The 20,225-nt window shown below is 40.5% G+C and overlaps 1 protein-coding gene across 2 annotated transcripts in view; it reads left to right on the top strand.

The window, feature by feature from the left end:
- MORC2 (MORC family CW-type zinc finger 2) overlaps positions 1-20,225 on the top strand; it is a 59,776-nt gene that overhangs the window by 5,721 nt on the left and 33,830 nt on the right. The window contains exons 3-6 of one of the 2 annotated variants that reach the window (XM_083417600.1): positions 6,106-6,159; positions 7,807-7,841; positions 9,695-9,763; positions 18,575-18,665. In XM_083417600.1, the coding sequence (XP_083273726.1) occupies positions 6,106-6,159; positions 7,807-7,841; positions 9,695-9,763; positions 18,575-18,665 (249 nt within the window). The remainder of the gene's footprint in view (positions 1-6,105; positions 6,160-7,806; positions 7,842-9,694; positions 9,764-18,574; positions 18,666-20,225) is intronic. The other variant, XM_083417601.1, reaches the window with a different exon arrangement.

The following is a 20,225-nucleotide window of genomic DNA, read 5'->3' as shown; positions in this document are numbered from 1 at the left end:
TTCAGCCTGCAGTATGATTTTGTCCAGTGCCTGTAACCCTGCTGGTTCTTAGAAATCCCACCAGGATTGGACTTCATTGAAGGAAGGCATGCAATAGGAAATTATTTGGTTTTTTCTTCACCACAGGGTTGTCTTTTGTTGGAACTGGAAGGTACAACACTACCTCTCCCCAAGTACAAGCTAGGTTAATCATAGTGTTGAGTCTGCAGCTTTTAAAATTCTTGCTATGTATTCCATAATCTAGGAATGGAAGAAGATACAGCTAGCCCTTGAGAGAGATCAGCAACACATGGGCTGAAGAATGGCTGACATAATCATTCTCCCAGACTTTGCAATGGCACTGTGGTCTAAACCACGGAGCCTCTTGGGCTTGCCGATTGGAAGATTGGCGGTTCGAATCCCCGTGATGGGGTGAGCTCCCGTTGCTCTGTCCCAGCTCCTGCCAATCTAGCAGTTTGAAAGCACACCAGTGCAAGTAGATAAATAGGTACCACTGTGGCGGGAAGGTAAACAGCATTTCTGTGCACTCTGTCTTCTGTCCCAGTGTTCTGTTGCACCAGAAGCAGATTATTCATGCTGGTCACATGACCCGGAAAGCTGTCTGTGGACAAATGCTGGCTCTCTTGGCCTGAAAGCGAGATGAGTGCTGCAACCCCATAGTCGCCTTTGACATGACTTAAATGTCCAGGGTTCCTTTATTTTACCTACAGTCTTGAATCTTCAGCTTTTAAAATTCTCGCTACCTATTCCATAATATATGAATGGAAGAAGATACAACTAGCCCTTGAGAGAGATCAACAGTCCATCCCGGGCACATGGGCTGAAGAATGGCTGACGTCATCATTCTTCCAGACTTTGCAGCTACCAGAGAGTCACTAGCTGGACTTGTGTGACATCAGCACCAGAGTGAGAGAAAGCGCTGCCCCCTTGGCAGCTGTAGCAACAGATCTCTGGCGGTTCACTGGGTTTGCCACTTGGCCCAAAAGAGAGATCAGCAGTACAGCTTGGACACGTGTGCTTGTATAAAGGCTGACATGACATCTTAATCACCCCAGCCCTTTGTTGGGATCACTGCTACCAAGAGAGAGCCCAGGAGCATATGGCTAACTTTCCCCATCCCCAGCATTTAGTAGCACCATGTTGATGGAATTTCTCTAACTTTATTGATTCTTGTATGACACTAAATTATTATTATTATTATTGAAAATGATTTTAAGCTGCTCTGGATACTTCATAGCCAGAATTGAGATAATAAACAAACTTAAATATGTACCACAGGTTCAGCTATTTTAAGCACAGTTAAGTGTTTCCCTAGCTAGTTTGGAGACTGAATTTGTCTTGAATTTCCATTTTTTATGATAAAATTTAGCAAAGTTATTGGTATTGGCTTAGTTTACCAGTTTATATGATGTATATTATAATGGGACTGGGAACCCCTGCATATCAACCCTACAGATTTTTAATAATCCAGATTATATTGTATTGTGTACAGACTAGGATTCAACATGTACTTTGATGTGCTGGCAGACAATGAGTAGTTTGGTAAAATAGGTGACTTGAACTAACAAAATAATCCAAAGCACAGATGCTCCATCTATGAAAGCAACACTGTTTTGGAATGAAATTACAAGATTTTCAGTTTATAAGAAATCAGATAATAGCAATATCTATTGTTGTATTGTGACAAAGTGACATATCAAATGGCACCTTAAGCCTAGGTTACGGTTGCCACAACAGAATGTCTAGTCACATTTTTTTACATGCTTTCTTAACAATTTAATCACACATTCTATCAATTGGAAAGCATTACAAAGGATAGAAATTTTGCTTTGTGTTCAACAAAGGAATGGATCTGGTAGGCAAAATCACAATATTTATTTTACTTTCACACTGCAACACCAGCCAGCTGGCTCGTGCAGCATGCAGCCAGATGGTGAAGATGTCAGTCACCACACCTGTGACAAGACTTCTCGGTCGCAAGTAGACCATTCCCAGTCAAAATGTACCTGCTGAACGGGGAATTTTGAACACTGCTTAGAATTATAGAATTGTAGAGTTGGAATCTCAAGTAGATCATACATGACAGATGGTTATCCAACCTCTGATTAAAAACCTCCAGTGAAGGAGAGTTCACAACCTCCCAAGGGATTCTGTTCCACTGTCAAACAGTTCTTACTGTTAAAAAGTTCTTCCTGATGTTTAGTTTGAATCTCCTTTCTTGTAACTTGAATCCACTGGTTTGGGTCCTACCCTCCAGAGTAGGAGAAAACAGGCTTGCTCCGTCTTCCATGTGACAGTGCTTTACATATTTGAAGATGACTACTGTATCTCCTCTTAGTCACCTCTTTACCAGGTTAAACATATACAGTTCCCTCATCTATTCCTCATAAGGCTTGGTTTCCAGTCCCTTGATCATCTTGGTTCCCATCCTTTGCAATATCATTAAATGATGGTGCACAGAGCTGGATACAGTACTCCAGGTTTAGTCTGACCAAGACAGAACAGAGCAATACTATTGCATCCCTTGATTGGGACACTATACTTAGAATCATAGAATCATAGAGTTGGAAGAGACCACAAGGGCCATCGAGTCCAACCCCCTGCCAAGCAGGAAACACCATCAGAGCACTCCCGACATGGTTGTCAAGCCTCTGCTTAAAGACCTCCAAAGAAGGAGACTCCACCACACTCCTTGGCAGCAAATTCCACTGTCGAACAGCTCTTACTGTCAGGAAGTTCTTCCTAATGTTCAGGTGGAATCCCCTTTCTTGCAGTTTGGATCCATTGCTCCGTGTCTGCTTCTCTGGAGCAGCAGTGTTGATGCATCACACTGTTGACTCATGTTAAGCTTGTGGTCTACTAAGATCCCTGAATCCTTTTCATGTGTACTGGCAAGACAGGTAAAAAGGTAAAGGACCCCTGACAGCTAAGACCAGTCGTGAACGACTGGGGTTGTGGTGCTCATCTCACTTTACTGGCCGAGGGAGCCGACGTTTGTCCGCATACAGTTTTTCCAGGTCATGTGGTCAGCATGACTAAGCCGCTTCTGGTGAAACTTTGACGTGCTTTCGAACTGCTAGATTGGCAGGAGCAGGGACTGAGCAACTCCCCGTTGTTGGGATTCAAACTTCCGATTGGCAAGCCCTAGGCTCAGTGGTTTAGACCACAGTGCTACCGTGTCCCAAGACAGGTATCTCCCATCTTATATTGGCTATCCCTCCTAGTCTGCTGTCATCTGCAAGTTTGCTTAGCATCTCCTTAGTAGCTTCATCTAAGATGTTGAACATGAACAGGTCCAGGACAGAACCATGTGGCAGCCTACTTAACACTTTTTTCCAGGATGATGAGGAAGCGTTAGTGAGTACTCTGAATTCAGTCAGTCAACCAGCTGCAAATCCACCCAACAGTTACCTTGTCCAGTCCACATTTTACCAGCTTCTCCGCAAGAATATCATGGGTGACTACGTCAAAAGCTCTACTTAAATCAAGATTCACTTCATCCACAGCATCCCCTGATGTAACATTGTCAAAAGCATGTAACATTATCAAAAGAGAAATGAGATTTGTCTGGCAAGACTTTGTTTTTGAGAAACCTATGCTGACTTTAGTAATTACAGCATCCTTTTATAAGTGCTCACAGACTAGCTGTTGAACTACCTCTTCTAGGATCTTTCCTGGTATCGAACTCAAGCTTACCCATTGGTCTTCTCCCCTCCCCCCCCTTTGAAGATGGGAACTGAGAAATAATCCTCAGGAACACTAATAGGGAGAAATTGCCCAGGGTGTGATCCAGCAGGGAGGAAACCTAGCTGAGAACAAGTAGTAACGATCGCGTTGCTGAGTTACTGTAATAGATGACACCTTGATGCGAGTAGGGATGAGAAAGCACAACTTCCCAACAGGCAGATGGAACACTATGTTCTTGCGGAAAGCTAATCCTGTCTCTTAAGTGGTGTGGGTGGATGTCATTCATAATTGAATTCATCTGTACTGTTTCTCAAAGAGCTTTAATGTGCCTGTTGCTTGCTCATGATCATCTTTGTTTATATCTGCTTTTAATTACTTTGATGTAAGCAAGTTTGCCTATTTGAGTCCTACAAGGACATAGTTTCTCAGAGAAAAGAGATCTTATTAGTTAGACACTAAGTTCTGGATTTTAACCTGGAGACCGTAAAAACAAACCTCACTTCATTGATGTAATATTTAAGGCTTGTTTTCACATATGATTTTGTTATTTTAAAAACAAAATAGTAAAAGTACTGGTCCTTCTGTTGCCAAAATGTTGCAGTCTGTGCACAATAACAGTACAGTGCCACAGTTGCTTGTTGAACTTAATCAGTTCTGGCAGTTTGTTCGACTCCCAAAACTGTTCAAAAACCAAGGCATGGCTTCCAATTGGCTGCAGCAGCTTCCTGCACTCAATTGGAAGTGGCGTCAGACTTTCGGCTTCTGAAAAATGTTCGCAAACTGGAAGACTCCTGGGTTTGTAGCGTTTGGGAGCCAATTTGTTCGGGAGCCAAGCCATTTGAGTACCTAGGTACCACTGTATTAGTAGAAGTTAAAGGAGAGGGTGGGGGACTTTAAGGGGCAGAGAACAGCCCAATGAGGACTTCATGTTTCGTGTCAACAGACTGATTGCTGTCTTGAAGAGGAAAATTACAAAATATGGAAGAAGGAATAGAGCCAAGTGTATTGGAAGATGGCATGGCTGAGTTAACACCTTGAATATGAGTATTAAGCACTGCCATCATTTGTTGCAGGTCCAACTGATGTGGATATTAATGCCTGTAGTGTGTGTACTGTTGAACCTTCATGTTGTAGTTTGTCTTTCACTTTAAATAGTGTTACTCGACCAAGGCACATCTGGATAATTTTACCTTATATTTGCTGATGGGGAGAAAAGAATTGGAGAATTCCCATGCCAACACCATAATTTTGTGCATAGGCAAACATGTTCAGACCTGCCAAGATACTGAACTTTTCCTAAGAACTAAATTGCTTTCAGGACTCAAGAATTCTTGCTCTATAATACTTCAGAAATAAAAATATTGTGGCAACTTTGAAGACAATGTATTGGAATTACTGCATGTGTTTGGATGGCCTAGATGAGAAGAAATGTCAAGAAAATAATGTTTTTGCTTGTTTATCAAGTGATATGAAACTAAAATTTCAGCTGTCGAAAACTTCACAATTGCCTTTGTATTTAAATCCTGTAAGGTGATGCCGAAAAGTCATAGAGTAAACCCACTGAAAAAAATATTTCAGAGGGTTTACTGTGAATTTGACTTTGATATTGCTCTTTATTCTCTACTTATGAAGCATATTTGTGAATAATGATGCAGTATACTGAAAAGTTAATACGGTTTAGTCCCAAACAGGTCAATGGAACCATTGTTTCAATTATTCTGCCAAATATCTCAAAGCCAATAAACTAGTCAAACATCTTCAAAACTTTCGTGCAACAATACATGCTCAGATGAACACTTAAAGATGGTACAATCCTGGGAATCAACCTAGTGCACCCAGCATGGAGCATATGTGCCAATGTCGATAGTTCAAATACAGATTCAACATTCTTTTTTAAAACGTTCTGGATTAGCAGCAGTTGCCAGCATGCATCACTGTGGAGAGCATCACTAGATATATGGAGCACCAAAAAGTTGTGGAATTCCCATTTATTGAAAGCTGATCTATGAAATTGGAAGAGCTGCTTTCATGAAAAAAGCCTCTAATGTTGCATATGTTAAGAACTGATATCAGTAATGCCTGATCACAAATTATCCATTACAAGCTGTGAAACTCCAGTTAACAGTTCCCTCTTTTTGGGGTGTTGAAACTATTGTTGCCTAACTGATACTCAAGTTTTAATTTGCTATATTGGTAATAGGGTTGCAGTGCTCCAAGCAGACAGTGGCCTTGAATACAGTATATAAAATTTGTTTGGTTCTTATGGGCTGATTATTTTCTGATCTTTGCTTTGGTTACAAATCTCTCGTTACTAGTAAGAAGACTTTTAATTGTTCAGTTTGAAAAAATAATCTTGCAGAAATGGACAATATGTATAAAAGTTCCCAAAGTAACCACTTGCTCTCTTTGACCTTGCAGAACCACACATGAATTCTTATTTGGGGCTCTTGCTGAGCTCGTAGATAATGCCAGGTATGTAGTCATAATCATAACTGCAAGAGGTTCTTGTTACATTGTTTAACCATTTAACCCAATTGAGGCAAATGATGTGAATATTGGGCTTGCTAGGAAGATGGATGCTATTCAATTGTGATTTTATTCAGCTTTGTGCAATAGGTTTTCTACTTTGTCCGTACTATTTTTACTTTACATTAGTTCTTTTAAACTGGAAAAAAATGTGTCTGAAACTAGGAAGATAAGAACATAAGAATCACAGTTGTAGAATTGGAAGTGATCCCAAGGGTCATCAAGTCCAACCCCCACAATCACAGCTAAAGAAGCTCTGACAGATGGCCATCCAACCTTTGTTTAAAAATCGCCAATGAAGGAGAGTCCACCATCTTCCGAGGTAGTCCATTCCACTGTTGATCAGCTCTCATCGACAGAAAGTTCTTCCTAATGTTTAGTCCGAATCTTTCTTTGAATTCGTTGGTTGAGGTCCTACCCTCTGGAGCAACAGAAAACAAGCTTACTCCACAGCCCTTCAGATATTTGAAGATGGGTATCAGTCTTCTTTTTGTCATGCTAAATATGCCCAACTCCCTTAACCATTCAAAGTAGAGCCCTACTAGATCAGACCAAAGGACATCTAGCCCAGCATCGTGTACTCACAGTGTTCCACCAGAGGACTATGGAAAGCTTGCTGCCACAACCATGTCTGGGCAAGGAATCTGTCCTATAAATATACAATAGGCTGGAGAAAGGTTTGATTAAAATCTAGTTCAGTTTCTCTGTTTTATAGGAACAGCTGCTAAACAGGAATGTACTCTCATGGAGCTGAAAAGACATAATAATAGAAAGCTACTTTTAAAAAAATCTGGAAAGGATACTACATAGAGGGCACTTTAAACAATTTTTTTAGTAAGATATTAACGATTTAAGGTGCAGTCCTATATCCATTAGGGGCGCAGGTGGCACTGTGGGTTAAACCACAGAGCCTAGGGCTTGCCAGTCAGAAGGTTGGCGATTCGAATAGTCCGCGACTGGACCTAACGGTCAGGGGTCCCTTTACCTTTAGCTATATCCATTGACCTGGGAATATGTCCCATTGACCTCAGCAGGGCTTGCTTTTGCATAATAAATTGTAATAATAATAATAGATATGGATAGGATTGTGCTGTTACATTGTGAAACTTCATATAAAAAGCATGCTAGCAGAATAACTGACAGAAATAGCTTGATATTTCTCAGTTTGATTCTAGTATATGATGAATACTGTGCTCTATGCACAGAACTCTTAAATGATCTTGCAGTTGTCTGTGCCTGTGTATGAGATCTGCCATTTTCATGGCAGGGCTGTTCATAAGATCCAGTCCTTGTGAAAAAAGATGGGACACCAATTTTATTTTTCCTTTTTGTGCTGTATAGTGATCTAATGGTAATGTTTTTGATGAACTATACACCTGCTTTTAAAACAATACTGCATAGTATAGGTGGTGCTCATAGGGTAGAAATACATGAGAGCCTCCTTGAAGAGTATTGACATTTCAACCATCTAAAGATTTTTATCCATGCTCTCAGTTGTTTCTGGAATTAGCACCCAGGCATGCTTTTCTGCTACAATTGCATCATTTTCACTCCACACGTTGAATGTTGATTTTAATGTCTGCTGTTTTATAGAGATGCTGATGCCACAAGAATAGATATCTTTTCTGGTAAGTTTTCTCTTTTCTACAATTGCCATCTTTGCTTATAAGCCTAGAGTATGACTGTGGGAAGGAGAAATAATAGATTTGTTACGTTGGTAGCTACATGAAGTGTTTATGTGCTGATATATAATGCCCTGACCAATATCTTGGCCAAAAAAGAAAGGCATAATGGAAGAATAGTTTTATTCTTTAATAGTTCCTGATGTAAATATGCTGTTATTTGTCATGATAATAGGAAATAATGTGTTAGCAGTTTGACAGCAATATTAAGTAGCTCAGTTCTTTCTTTTAAGCTGAATTACCGTGCAGTTATTTTAGGGTGTTGATACTGGTTCAAAGGGGAATAGCTGCAAGTTTGAAATACACTTTCTGGTAATGTAACAGTTCAGATCTGACTGTTGTCCAGGGTGCAGTATGCATGAGTAAAGTAAGAGAAAAGATAAGCAGATAATATTTTTAAAATGGACCATGTTTTAAAAAGGCAAAGCACAAGATAATATTCACTCTTTTGTACTATTAAAATTGTCACTATGAAATGGCAGGGTTCCATGTTTGGGATCAAAGAATTTTATGATTTGCAGTTTCATTTTAGAGCATTGTTAAAGGGCTTTTCCTGCTCTACAATTTTTGGATGCAGAATTGAGATAATTTTTTTATCCTGTTCAACTAGTACTTGTTTTGCCATAAAAAAGATCTGTGCCCTGTTCTCATGTTGCTCTTCCAGCATGGGAACAGCATCCATGTTATCTCAGGATATGGTCTGAATACACCTAGCCGAAGTTATGCAGGTCTAGGTGTGGTTAGTGCCTGCATGGGTGACTACCTGGGACCCACATGTACACTTCTCTGCATTCAGTTGCTAGCTTTGGGACATAAGTATCACATGGATCTGGCAACTGAGATGTCCACACCAGCATTGCAATACAGTACATATTAGTTAGGCTTAAGAGTCCTTATGGCTAGTGACCATCCTATTTAATTTTATTATTGAATATATGGACTTCTTTTTTTATATTAGGATCTTAGATAGGTTATATCCAACTAACTTACTCAGAGTAAACTCACTGAAAGTAATGGGCCTAAGATAGTCATATCCATTAATTTCAGTGAGCCTACTACAGTGGTGCCTCGCAAGACGAAAAGAATCCGTTCCGTGAGTCTCTTCGTCTAGCGGTTTTTTCGTCTTGCGAAGCAAGCCCATTAGCGGATTAGCGCTATTAGCGGTTTAGCGGCTATTAGCGGCTATTAAAGGCTTAAGGGATTAGCGGATTAGCTGCTAAAAGGCTATTAGCAGCTTAGTGCCTTAGAAAAAGGGGGTGGGGAGCGGAAAAAAAACCCCAGGAATCACAATACATTTTCGTCTTGCAAAGCAAGCCCATAGAGAAATTTGTCCTGCGAAGCACCTCCAAAACGGAAAACCCTTTCGTCTAGCGGGTTTTCCGTCTTGCGAGGCATTCGTCTTGCGGGGCACTACTGTATAAGTTGATTAACATTGGGTGGAACACACAACTTCCTGTGTTTCATCACCAGTCCAATCCAATTTTATATTTTCTTGGTTCTTCAAGTTTGGCACTTACTGAACCCCACAGTTCCACTTGCCTTGATAAGTATTCCATCACCAGTTAGGGAAAATTTTGAGAGGAGCTTTTTTCTCCATCTTGGACTGGGGAAGGAGTAGGAATGGTTCTCCAGTTGTACTCTTGGAGTTGGAAGGTGATTTTGCCCTTGCTTGAAGATGCAGCTTGAGGTCAAGGATAAGCAGACGGGCAGAGCCCCAGGAACCATAGTTTTTGGCTCGGCTACCAAGGCTAGCCAAAAATGATGTACCTTTGACATTGATAATTTTTCTCTTTTTGTAGTACATCAAGAGAGCTTGAGAGGTGGCTTCATGCTGTGTTTTTTGGATGATGGAGCAGGAATGGATTCAAGTAAGTGAAAAGAGATTGGAGAAAAACTGGAAATGTGAACCTTGAAGATACTATTTTACAAGTGGAACTATGATGATTAGGAAAAATTCATTCTACGTTAACATACACTAGTGGTCAAAATTGTGGAAACCTTTTGGAAGAAGTGTATTTCCAATATTTGATGGCTCATAACACCACCTTTTTTGAAGTAATACCATAAAATTGTGTATCAGCGGAAAGATAATGTAATGAATGTAATAAAACAAGGTTTGTTCAGTTATCTGTATTCTATCAAAAGTTACAGCCAAATAACCAGAAAAAGGAAGCACAACTTGCTTAGGTTGATATGTAGTAGCTGTCCTTCATTTGAATGTAGCCAATGAGCATGAGTGTTTAGAGAGCCAATCAGGTGTCATCTGGTTTTGCAATGATCCAATCAGGTCGCAGTAGTATTTGGCTATTGATGTTATGTGATTGCTATCAAGTTGGTTGAGGTTTTTGTGTTCTTTCATTTAGAGCTTGTAAAACCTAATAAAATAACCTAAAGAGATGACTGGTCACCCAGAAAGTGATATAAAATAGTACTATTAAGTGAACAAGGCTACCATTATGAAGAAATTAGAAGAAAAATTGGTGGAAACTTAACCCAAGGTGGCATTTCTGAATTTTTGAAGAGGTATAAGGAGACTCAATCACTGCAAAATCAGACTGGTAAAGGCAGGAAAAGGTGCACAACAGCAAGTGACGATAGAAGAATTGAGAGACTGTGCCTACATGACAGAAGAAAATCATCTGGATGTGTACAAGATGACATGGCTAAATGTAATGTAAAGTTGAGTGCAAGGACTGTTCGGTGCAGACTGTAGGAATATGTTCTAAATGCTAGAATTCCATGGAAAAAAGCCATTGTTATCTCTTAAACAAAGGTTGAAAAGATTAAACTGGGCTAAAACCCATGTTAACTGGAAGTCACTTAACAATGTTACTCAGATTGGATCAAGTTTAGTTATGATTTATGTTTGTTTGTTTAAAATTTTGGAAAATCAATAAAAAAAATTTGGGGAAAACCAAACCCATGTTAATTGGATAGTAGAACAACGGGGCTGTGTTATTAGGAATGATGAGACCAAAATCTCCTTGGTAGTGATGGCATGAAATACATGAGGAGAAGATTTACATCCTATTTGCCTTACACCTACCATGAAACACCCAGTTAGTGTTATGATCTGGGGTTGTATGACAGCAAAAGGTGTGAGCAAAATTTGCGTCATTAATGAGAATGTAAGTGCCCTAAAATACATAGCCCATACCTTAACCCAACTGAAAATCTATGGAGCTGACTAAAGAAACTTGTTAGTCAGAAACAACCCAGCAATAAAACCCAATTAATAGAGGCAATAATTCAATCTTGGTTTCACGTTATTACAGCTGCAGAACTAAAAAAACTTAGTTCATGAGAAGGCATTATAAGGTCATAATTAAAGCTAACGGTTACCCAACTAAGTATTAATTCACATGGTGAGAATTTTTGTGTATCTCATTTTTTCTATGTGTTTCATGTTTAGAACTGCCGTTGTAATATATGATCCTTCATAAAAGTTATTGCATTATGTTCTTCATTAAATTATTTTTCCATTGATATATAATTTTATGGTATTACTCCAAAAAAATGGTGTTATGAACCACCAGACCTCGGAAATACACTTTCCCCAAAAGGTTTCCACAATTTTGGCCATTAGTGTAGTTAGAGGGATGTGGGTGTAAGTTCCTGCAAAGTAGCCTTCAAGTGAGAATGTTTTGCTTTTTGTTCTGAACAACTATCGACAAAACAGTAAAAGCAGTACAATAAAACATTTCCCAGAAGCACGAAAACAAAAGTTCTGAATTCCGCTGTTTAATTAGGCAATCAGATATTGCTTCCAGATGATCTTGAAGATGACGGAGATTCTTCAGAAGAAATTACTCTTGAGTCACACACAGGAACCGAGCAGCTAGTACAGTGCCTTTCTCCTCTGTTGTTGTTTTTGCAGTTGGATTCAAAACTATGCTTACTTGATCTCTTGAGAGACATTCAAATATTAGAAGATCCCCACAGAACTTGTAGAATTCTGATTGCTGAGTACTTGAACTTCCAGAGTTCAGAGGACTGAGAACACTAGCTGAGAAGAAAATCCAATTGCTGTTGGATTACCTGACGAATTCTGGTCTACTTAAAGATATCACCTGTCAAACCAAGCGAAGTATGTTGTAAATCAGAGTTGCAAAATTTGCTGCAGCCACAGAAAATAATAAAAAAGTAACAGCTATATGCTGTTAGCTAGCAAAGTATACATTTGCTCACCCACACATCAGCTAGGTTTATGTACACTGCTTCCATTTTTATTTTTGATCATGAAATAAGTAGAGTACAGCATTATGTCCAGATGTATGAGAATTATTTCACTGCTGATTGCAGGATGGCCTAGCTTCTTATGACCTAGTTATGTAACTTCCAGGCATTTGTCTGGATCCTGCGCATCAAATTGGAGAAAAATTAATACCCAAGAAAGGTCCTCGGTGGCTTCAGGTTGGTGGAGAAGACAAGGTTACTTGACAACTAATTTTGCTAACTACACCAGTGTGGAATTTGGCCTGGAATCTGTATCAGCAGGAGCAGAGAGGCCTCCCAGCTGTCATCTTCGAGAATGGGTACTGTGAGCCTCAAACTATACACTCTGACAGATCGTTAAAACTGAGGTTAACATTGAAAATTACATTTGCAGCACTTCAGACTCCTTTTCTGGTTGGCATGCTCCTTTTCTGTTCAGTTGACATATTAAAACCTGCTATTCTCTTGTCCAGCCACTTCATCCGTGATAATGATGTCTTCACTATTGCCAGGTCTATACCATTATATATACTCCTGCAGTCAATGCACTCATGCTATCAGAATACTACCGTGCCAAGTTGGCTCCTGCAAACTCTTCGAATCTAGCATTGCCAATTGAGAGCAAAATACATCTTTAAGAACAGCAAAGTGTTTGTGCAGTAGAAGGACTATAACATCTGAAGAGTGTGACCTAGGTCATGAGACTATTTAAACTTCCCATCTTCCTAGCATGTTTTCAAAGTGATCATGGAGAAAATAGCAAAACTACAACAGTATTAAAAATTATCTTTTGAAAATGTTTAAAATATAATAGATTACTAAACAATAAATCAGTCGAAAAAGTTGCTCTATCCCAACACAAACTCCACTTAACAGCAATAAGTTTTATATTCTGGGGGCAAAGACTGATAGCAGCCTTCAAACAGTGAAAATGGTGGAATCCATCTGCTACATCAAGTGACCTGATGGTGTCTCTTCTATGTCACGGCTGAAAGAGCAAAATACGAGCCTGCTGTATGATGCTAATAGCTCATTAGTACTGCATCCTGTTCTCACAGTGGCCAGCCAGGTGCCTGTAGGAAACCCTCAAGCAGGATATGTGTGGCTACCTTTGAAAGTGACTCTGAAGCTACAATTAATCCAGAATGCGGCTGCCAGACTGGTAACTAGGAGTGGCTACTGGGACCATTTGACACCGGTTTAAAAGACCTACACTGGCGCACAGTTTGGTTCTGAGCACAATTCAATGCATTTGTGATGACATGAATGAATGAATGAATATTTATTTGCATCAGCCATAGCAATAAAACAACAATACGATTTACAAAGAATGGAAATAAAAAGTCAGTTATATAAAATACATTTTAGGGTTTTGAATCAATAGTCAAATAGTAGATCTTATTCTGATTGCCCCAGCTAAAAACCTTGCTTGCCTTTGCTGTCACCTGCTCATCTTGATCTGCCAAGATAAATGACACTGTGGCAGTGGTTGGGCAACCTGGAATGGACAAGAAAAGTTCTGATCTTTAAACCCCTAAATTGCTTTGGCCCTATGTACCTGAAGGAGCATCTCCACCCCCATCATTCAGCCCAGACACTGAGGTCCAGTTCTGAGGGCCTTCTGGCAGTTCCCTCATTGCAAGAAGTGAAGTTACAAGGAACCAGGCAGAGGGCCTTCTTGGTAATGGTACCCACCCTTTGGAATGCCCTCCTGTCAGATGTCAAAGAATTAACCAATTATAAGCCTCCTGTAGACCTCTGAAGGCAGTTCTGTATTGGGAAGCATTTAATATTTAATGTACTGTGTTTCTTATATTCTTCTGGAAGCTGCCCAGAGTGGCTGGGGCTTCCCAGTCAGATGGGCAGGGTACAAGTAATAAATAATTATTACTATTATTATGAATGCAGCAGCACTCTTCCCACCTGCAATTACCAGCAACTGATATTCAGAGGTGAAATGTGTTTGGCAGTGGAGTTAGAACATGGCTAGTAGTTGTTGATAGCCTCCTCTGTGAATTTTTCTAATCCTCTTTTAAAGCCATCCAGGTTGATGGTTATCACTGCCATCTGTAGGAGTGATTTCCATAGTTTATGTACTGCTGTATTTTGTACCTTAGCTAGAAAAAAATGAGTTGAATGACTTGCAATTTTGTATTTGTATAAAATATTATGTTCATTTTTCACAGGGTCTAGTCCTTCCCCTGCCCACCCCCTAATATTGTCTCTTCTCCAGTCTTCAGAGAGTAGCTGGAAGTGGGGAGGCAGCAAAAGGTCCTCCTTTCGTTACACTCTGCAGTTTTAATCTGAAAACGTAGCCGCAGTACTGCACCCAGAGCTCAGAAACTGCTTATGCTAATGTTGTAAACTACGCCCAGAACCATGGGAGTTTCAAACACTGGATCTTTCCTGGTGGCTTTGTGCAGATACTAAAGTGCAGTGGAGAGAGCTTTGAGCTTTGCAGCATCACATGTCAGCTTCCCTATGGCTAACCATGGCTCTCCAGTGGTCAAACTCTAGAGCAGGGGTAGGCAACCTAAGGCCCAGGGGCCAGATGCGGCCCAATCACCTTCTCAATCTGGCCCACGGATGGTCCGGGAATCAGCGTGTTTTTACATGAGTAGAATGTGTGCTTTCGTTTAAAATGCATCTCTGGGTTATTTGTGGGGCATAGGAATTCATTCATTTTTTTCTTCAAAATATAGTCCGTCCCACCACATGGTCTGAGGGACAGTGGACTGGACCGGCCCACGGCTGAAAAAGTTTGCTGACCCCTGCTCCTGAGTATACTAAACTGAAAGAATGAAACTTTCTGACCAAATGTTTGAAATGGTTGAGGAGCTACAGTGGTGTAATCCACTGTATCGAAAGCTTTTGTAAGATGAGAAAGAAGCATTATCCTTTTTCTCCAGTTTGATATGATTAATTAGACTACTATTCCTATCTCTGTTCTAAACATAGACCTACACATCTGTGAAGGAAGTAGTTATAAAACCTTACAAACTCCATGTAATTACACCTTCAACCACATGGAGAAAACATTGACCCTAATACCCATCAACCGTCAGACTGGAGCAGACCTTCAGTATGGGCACATTTCTGCCCCAGAGTTCAAGGTCTTGTAGGAATATCTCCAGGACAACCTGGAAAGGAGGTTTATGAGCCACGTATCTCCCCAGCCAGTCCATCTATATTCCCTAACTTATTCCCTAACTTTTTGCAGATGAGTCCCAATAGTTTACTAAATTGACCTGGTATGAACCCTGGAGGTGGATAAATGGAAGACCATGTCTCACACCCTCTGCAACCATTTCAAGTAGTTTACCTATGCATTGTTTCTGAAACTTTCTAGCACTTTTCCAGCAATGTGATTAGACTTCCTTGACTAGCTCGTGATGACAAATGTAGATGACATACTGAGTTTCTGTGAGTAACCTGAGGAACATAGACAACATGTCTGCTTAGTCTTGGAGCGACTATGTGAACACAAGCTTTCCCAGGGACCTTCAAATGGTTTAATGGAAAATGATGTTCCTCCATGGATACACAAAGATCCCAGCAGTGCTTGGGGCTTTGCCAACTTCTTCTGCAGACTTGTTTATACCACCTCTCATCTGGTTTCACCTTTCACTGGGCTTCTGAGAAAGACCCTGTTGCAGGTGTGAAATATGCATTCAAAAGGCTGAAGGCTATATTCATCTCTGACCCCATTCTGCTTCACCCTCACCCAAGTCAACCATTATAACAACAGCAGGTGCATCCAGTAAGGTTGTGGGGGCCATTTTGTCCCAGTGCCAGAACCTCATATTTACATGCAGCATTTTATTTGCAGCAACAGGCCCCTACTGAAGAAAATGATGACTTCTAGGATTGGGAGCTACTGGCCATCAAGGCGGGATCTGATAACAGAAACGTATCATACATTTGGATCATAAAATGTACAAAACCTCATCAGTTGTTATTTGTTACACTTGGTAGTTGCAAACCAATATTACGGGAAGAATGGCAAGGTTGATTTTTTTTTTTTATCTTGAAAAGATGGGCTCTGTTTCTGTGAATAGATTCTACTATCCTTAATTCTTACCCCTCCATGGAACTATCAATGTGGACTTCCCTCCCAGGCTCAGAGAACCCTGCCAACTGATGCATATGCCATTTAGCATCTGATTGGTGTAGCAGCCGATGTTGACTGACCTCATGTCCATATAAGGGCTACTACCTGTTCCACCACCAGAGATACTACTTTTATGAGTGTCCACTTAAGCTTGAGACCCTCCATGGCTACCATCTTGCTCCTGCTGGGGTACTGCATTCCTGAAAAGCTCCTGACTTCTGGTGCTTATCCATATGAAAGGATGTAAAACACTGTCTAGTTCTGTGATGTTGTTACCTGGAACAAGACCCCACACCAGAGACCCCAGGGTTTACCCCTTGGAGACTGAGTCAACAACTCTTTGGCCTTCATTGTTAAACTCCTATCTGCATGAGGAAATGCTAGTGATCTTAATTGTGATTGATATGCACCTCGAAATGGGGCATTTCATTCCAAATTGCGGCCTACTGTCTTGTCCCCACCAACATACTGTAAACCAGGCATTCCACTTCTGTGAGCTTACGGATAAATGTACTCTCAGGCCACTGGTTTCCGTTCATCTCTTTGTTTCTGGAAGGCATTAATGGAGCTGCTGGGAATAATGTGGGTATGTCTGTCCATGGCATATCACCCATAAATCAATCAGCAAACTGGTAAACCAATATCTTTGCTGCTCCCTCAGCTGTCATCAGGATGAATGGGTCTTCTTTTGTCATGCACAGAATTCACCTGTAACTACACCACTCATGTATATACCAGATATCGTTTTATACCAGTTATGGATACCACCCCAGGGACCTTCCAACAATCCCCACTTTATCCTTGGTCCATGCTGCTGGAGTTGAACTCTACATCTGTACAAGGTTCAACAGCTGATCCAGCAACTGGACTTAATAATTTCTTGTAATACAGGCAGCAACTGTTTTAGGCGTGTCTGATACGTGTTCCACTGCACACGTGCATTGTACTGCATCCGTGACACAAAATGTCACAAAAAGAGGTTGGGCACAGTCTTTTCAGGCTTTTTCCGTGGTGTTTCAAATAAGTGTGATTTCACATAAATGGGTGGTTCCTTGGAACGTAAACTCCCACGTAAATTGGAAGTTGCTTATACTGAATTTCAGAAAGGCTGGATGTTTTTGCACGTTTCCATCACGTGTGGAGATACTTACCAGGTATGGGGCAGCCTCTCCAGCAATATGGTATAGCACTGGGATAGAGCATTGCCAGATTCCTAGGGGTTAGATACCACCTATATATGAGTTTTAGGGTTAATTCTCTACTGCTTGCTGAAATACTTATTTTTATTTTTTTGTCCAAAGTCTATTCCATTGACCTGGGTCAGGTTCATAACCGAAATCACATTCCCTTGGATGTTTAATAGGGTCAAGTAAACCCACTGATGCCCCGACTAGAATTTTACAGATTGTGAATGTTATACCTGGGCCTTGTCCTGTGTATATTGCAGTACTTTCAAATGAGGTTAGTGGTCTTGTGACAGTCTTTCTGTTAATAGGGTTAGCCATAAAACTGGATTTGGTGAATTAGCAGCCAAGGGATTTGTAAATTTCCTAGTTTAGTCATTATTTCTTGGTCTGATAGTGGTGTATTTCTGTTATAAACATGACTTAACTGATGTAGTAAGGCTGCAATACATCCGGAATTTTATCCGGGATTCGTCTTGTGGCAGTCTGAGCGGAATTTTCGCAAAGCGTCTGAAATTCCTTCCTAAAGACGTCTCAGAATTTGCCTCCTTTCATTCTAAATTATATATCTCACAATCCACAAGCAAAGAAAGTTATCCACAATATCTTACTAAACTTACCTATACCATCACTAACTCCTGATGAGGATACTTTTTAAGATAGCTCTATCTCACTGGAAGAAATTAACAATGTTTTTAAAAAACTGAAACTACATGAAGCTCCAGGACCAGATGGCTGCTCTCATTGGTGAAAGCTTATATCTCACCCCTGAAGGCACCTCCTGGAGGGTGACAGGCACCCTCCTTGTTGAACTAAAAGTTGTTGACTTTCTTTTTCCAGAAGGCTTTTTAAGGTAGTGTTTAGATTTATGTTTGGTTTTATGATTATTTTTATTTTTCTGTAAGGCTGTGCTTTATATATGCCACTTAAAAATGCTTATAACCAAGCTGTACATAAGTGCTGCTTAAATGAATGAATAAATAATCCCATACAAAGTAGACCCATTGAAATTATTGGACCTAAATTGGTCATGTCCATTAATTTGAGTGGGTCTGTTCCGTATAGGACTAGCATTGGCTGCAACCTGTATGTTACTATGACATGGAAGTAAAGAAAATTAGGGAGACACATATTTTAAGTAACAACCCCCCTGTTTCTGTTGTTTTTAGATGATGCTGCAAGTGTGATTCAGTTTGGTAAATCTGCTAAACGGTCACCAGAATCTACTCAGATCGGACAGTATGGGAATGGCTTGAAATCGTAGGTATTTGAAACCTCCCGAAACCTTTTGGTTTGGCTAAGGAGGTATAAGAAGCAAGAAAAATAGAGTTTTGCTTTTCAAATCATTCAGAATTTTTGCATTGACTTGGCTTGCTTCCCTAGCACTACTTATGTCCTTTGTGTATGTCCTTTAACCTTATTTCAGGAATCAAGTTTAAGTTGCAGGCCAACAGCATTCCATGTTTTTATTCTCTCAAGGCAATTTTGTATAAGACAGGACACCCCCCCCCCCCCCCAGAATACCCTTAGCACTTTATAGGTAATAATTAAACTAACATCCTATGAAACACTGGGTGATCCCACCCAGCAGTTGCTGCATGTTAAGTGGAGACAATATAGGGATGTGTGGGCATATTTCCTGATTCCCCCAGAGTGTGTGGGCAGAGTAGTCATTGCACAGCACTACCTTAAAGAGCAACTCATACAAAAAGCAATCTTCTGGTCTGGCTAAGAAGAATTTGGTTGTCTTCTGTATCAGATAGTCCTTGCAGATTTTCATGAACAAGCATGTGTCTACTCCCAGTTGGTTGTCTGTAGCTACAAACATTGGAACAGGAATTACTTGAATATAACCCGAAATCCTGAATTCATATGAAAACTATTGTTGTATGCTACCCCAATCTCAGAGCGGTGCAAGATTCCAGTGGTTCCAGGCGCATAACTCAGGGTTCATGTTTTCTTTTGGTAATGAAGCACAGTGGAAACTGAGATGTCTTTATGATATATGGTTTGTTCACACACATATACAACCTCAGCTTAATGGAGGGGCTCACTGTATTGACACCCCAAAAAGTGTCTTCTTTCTCCCATAGCTGCAGCCTTGGATTCAAGCAGAAATCAGCCATGGCACACACTATTTCCTATCTGCAGCTTTCCCCCTCTGGGTTACACCACAGCAAACTCAGACCTCAAACTTTGTCCTTCTAGCTATCTAAGAGCTGGAGGAGGGGCCCCTCCCATTTGGCACAGAGCCCCCTCTCTTTTGCTCTCTTAATGGCCCATCACCCAGGTGATTGGCTCAACACAGGGAGCTGGCTTATATTCTAACATTTGGGGGGGGGTTTACAGCTGGCTGGCACCCACAAACTCATAACAATATATTTCAGCCAGGTATGCCAGGAGTTAGTTGGCAGTTACACTCAGGTACTTCGCTCATGAATCATGCAATAGAGATTGAGCAAAAATCAGCTGACTTGGGACTGAGTAATGGCTCCCTTGAGGCAACTGACGCCTAGCAGTAGAGACATTAATAAAGACAAATCACAACAACCAATCTCTGCTGAACGAACATGTTGCAGACAGAATTATTCCAATTATCTTGCTCATGTCTTTGTGTGATATGAGTGATTAATTAGATGAGATCTACTGCTAAATCCTTTGGAGTGTCTTATGAAACCATTTCATCACCATCATTATTGTTTACTCATAATTTGTATTGCAGATAAGAGTTAAGCAGCAACTGTTGGTGAGGTTTCTGCTGAGTCTTCTATGCCATGCTGTCCAAAAGCAAAAGAAAGTGCACAGTATGAGTTCTTGAGA

Source organism: Podarcis tiliguerta (assembly GCF_965153285.1).
Source record: "Podarcis tiliguerta genome assembly, chromosome: 16".
NCBI classification, from domain to species: Eukaryota; Metazoa; Chordata; class Lepidosauria; order Squamata; family Lacertidae; genus Podarcis; species Podarcis tiliguerta.
Note: the sequence above shows the minus strand (reverse complement) of the source record. Positions and strands in the feature narration are given on the sequence as shown.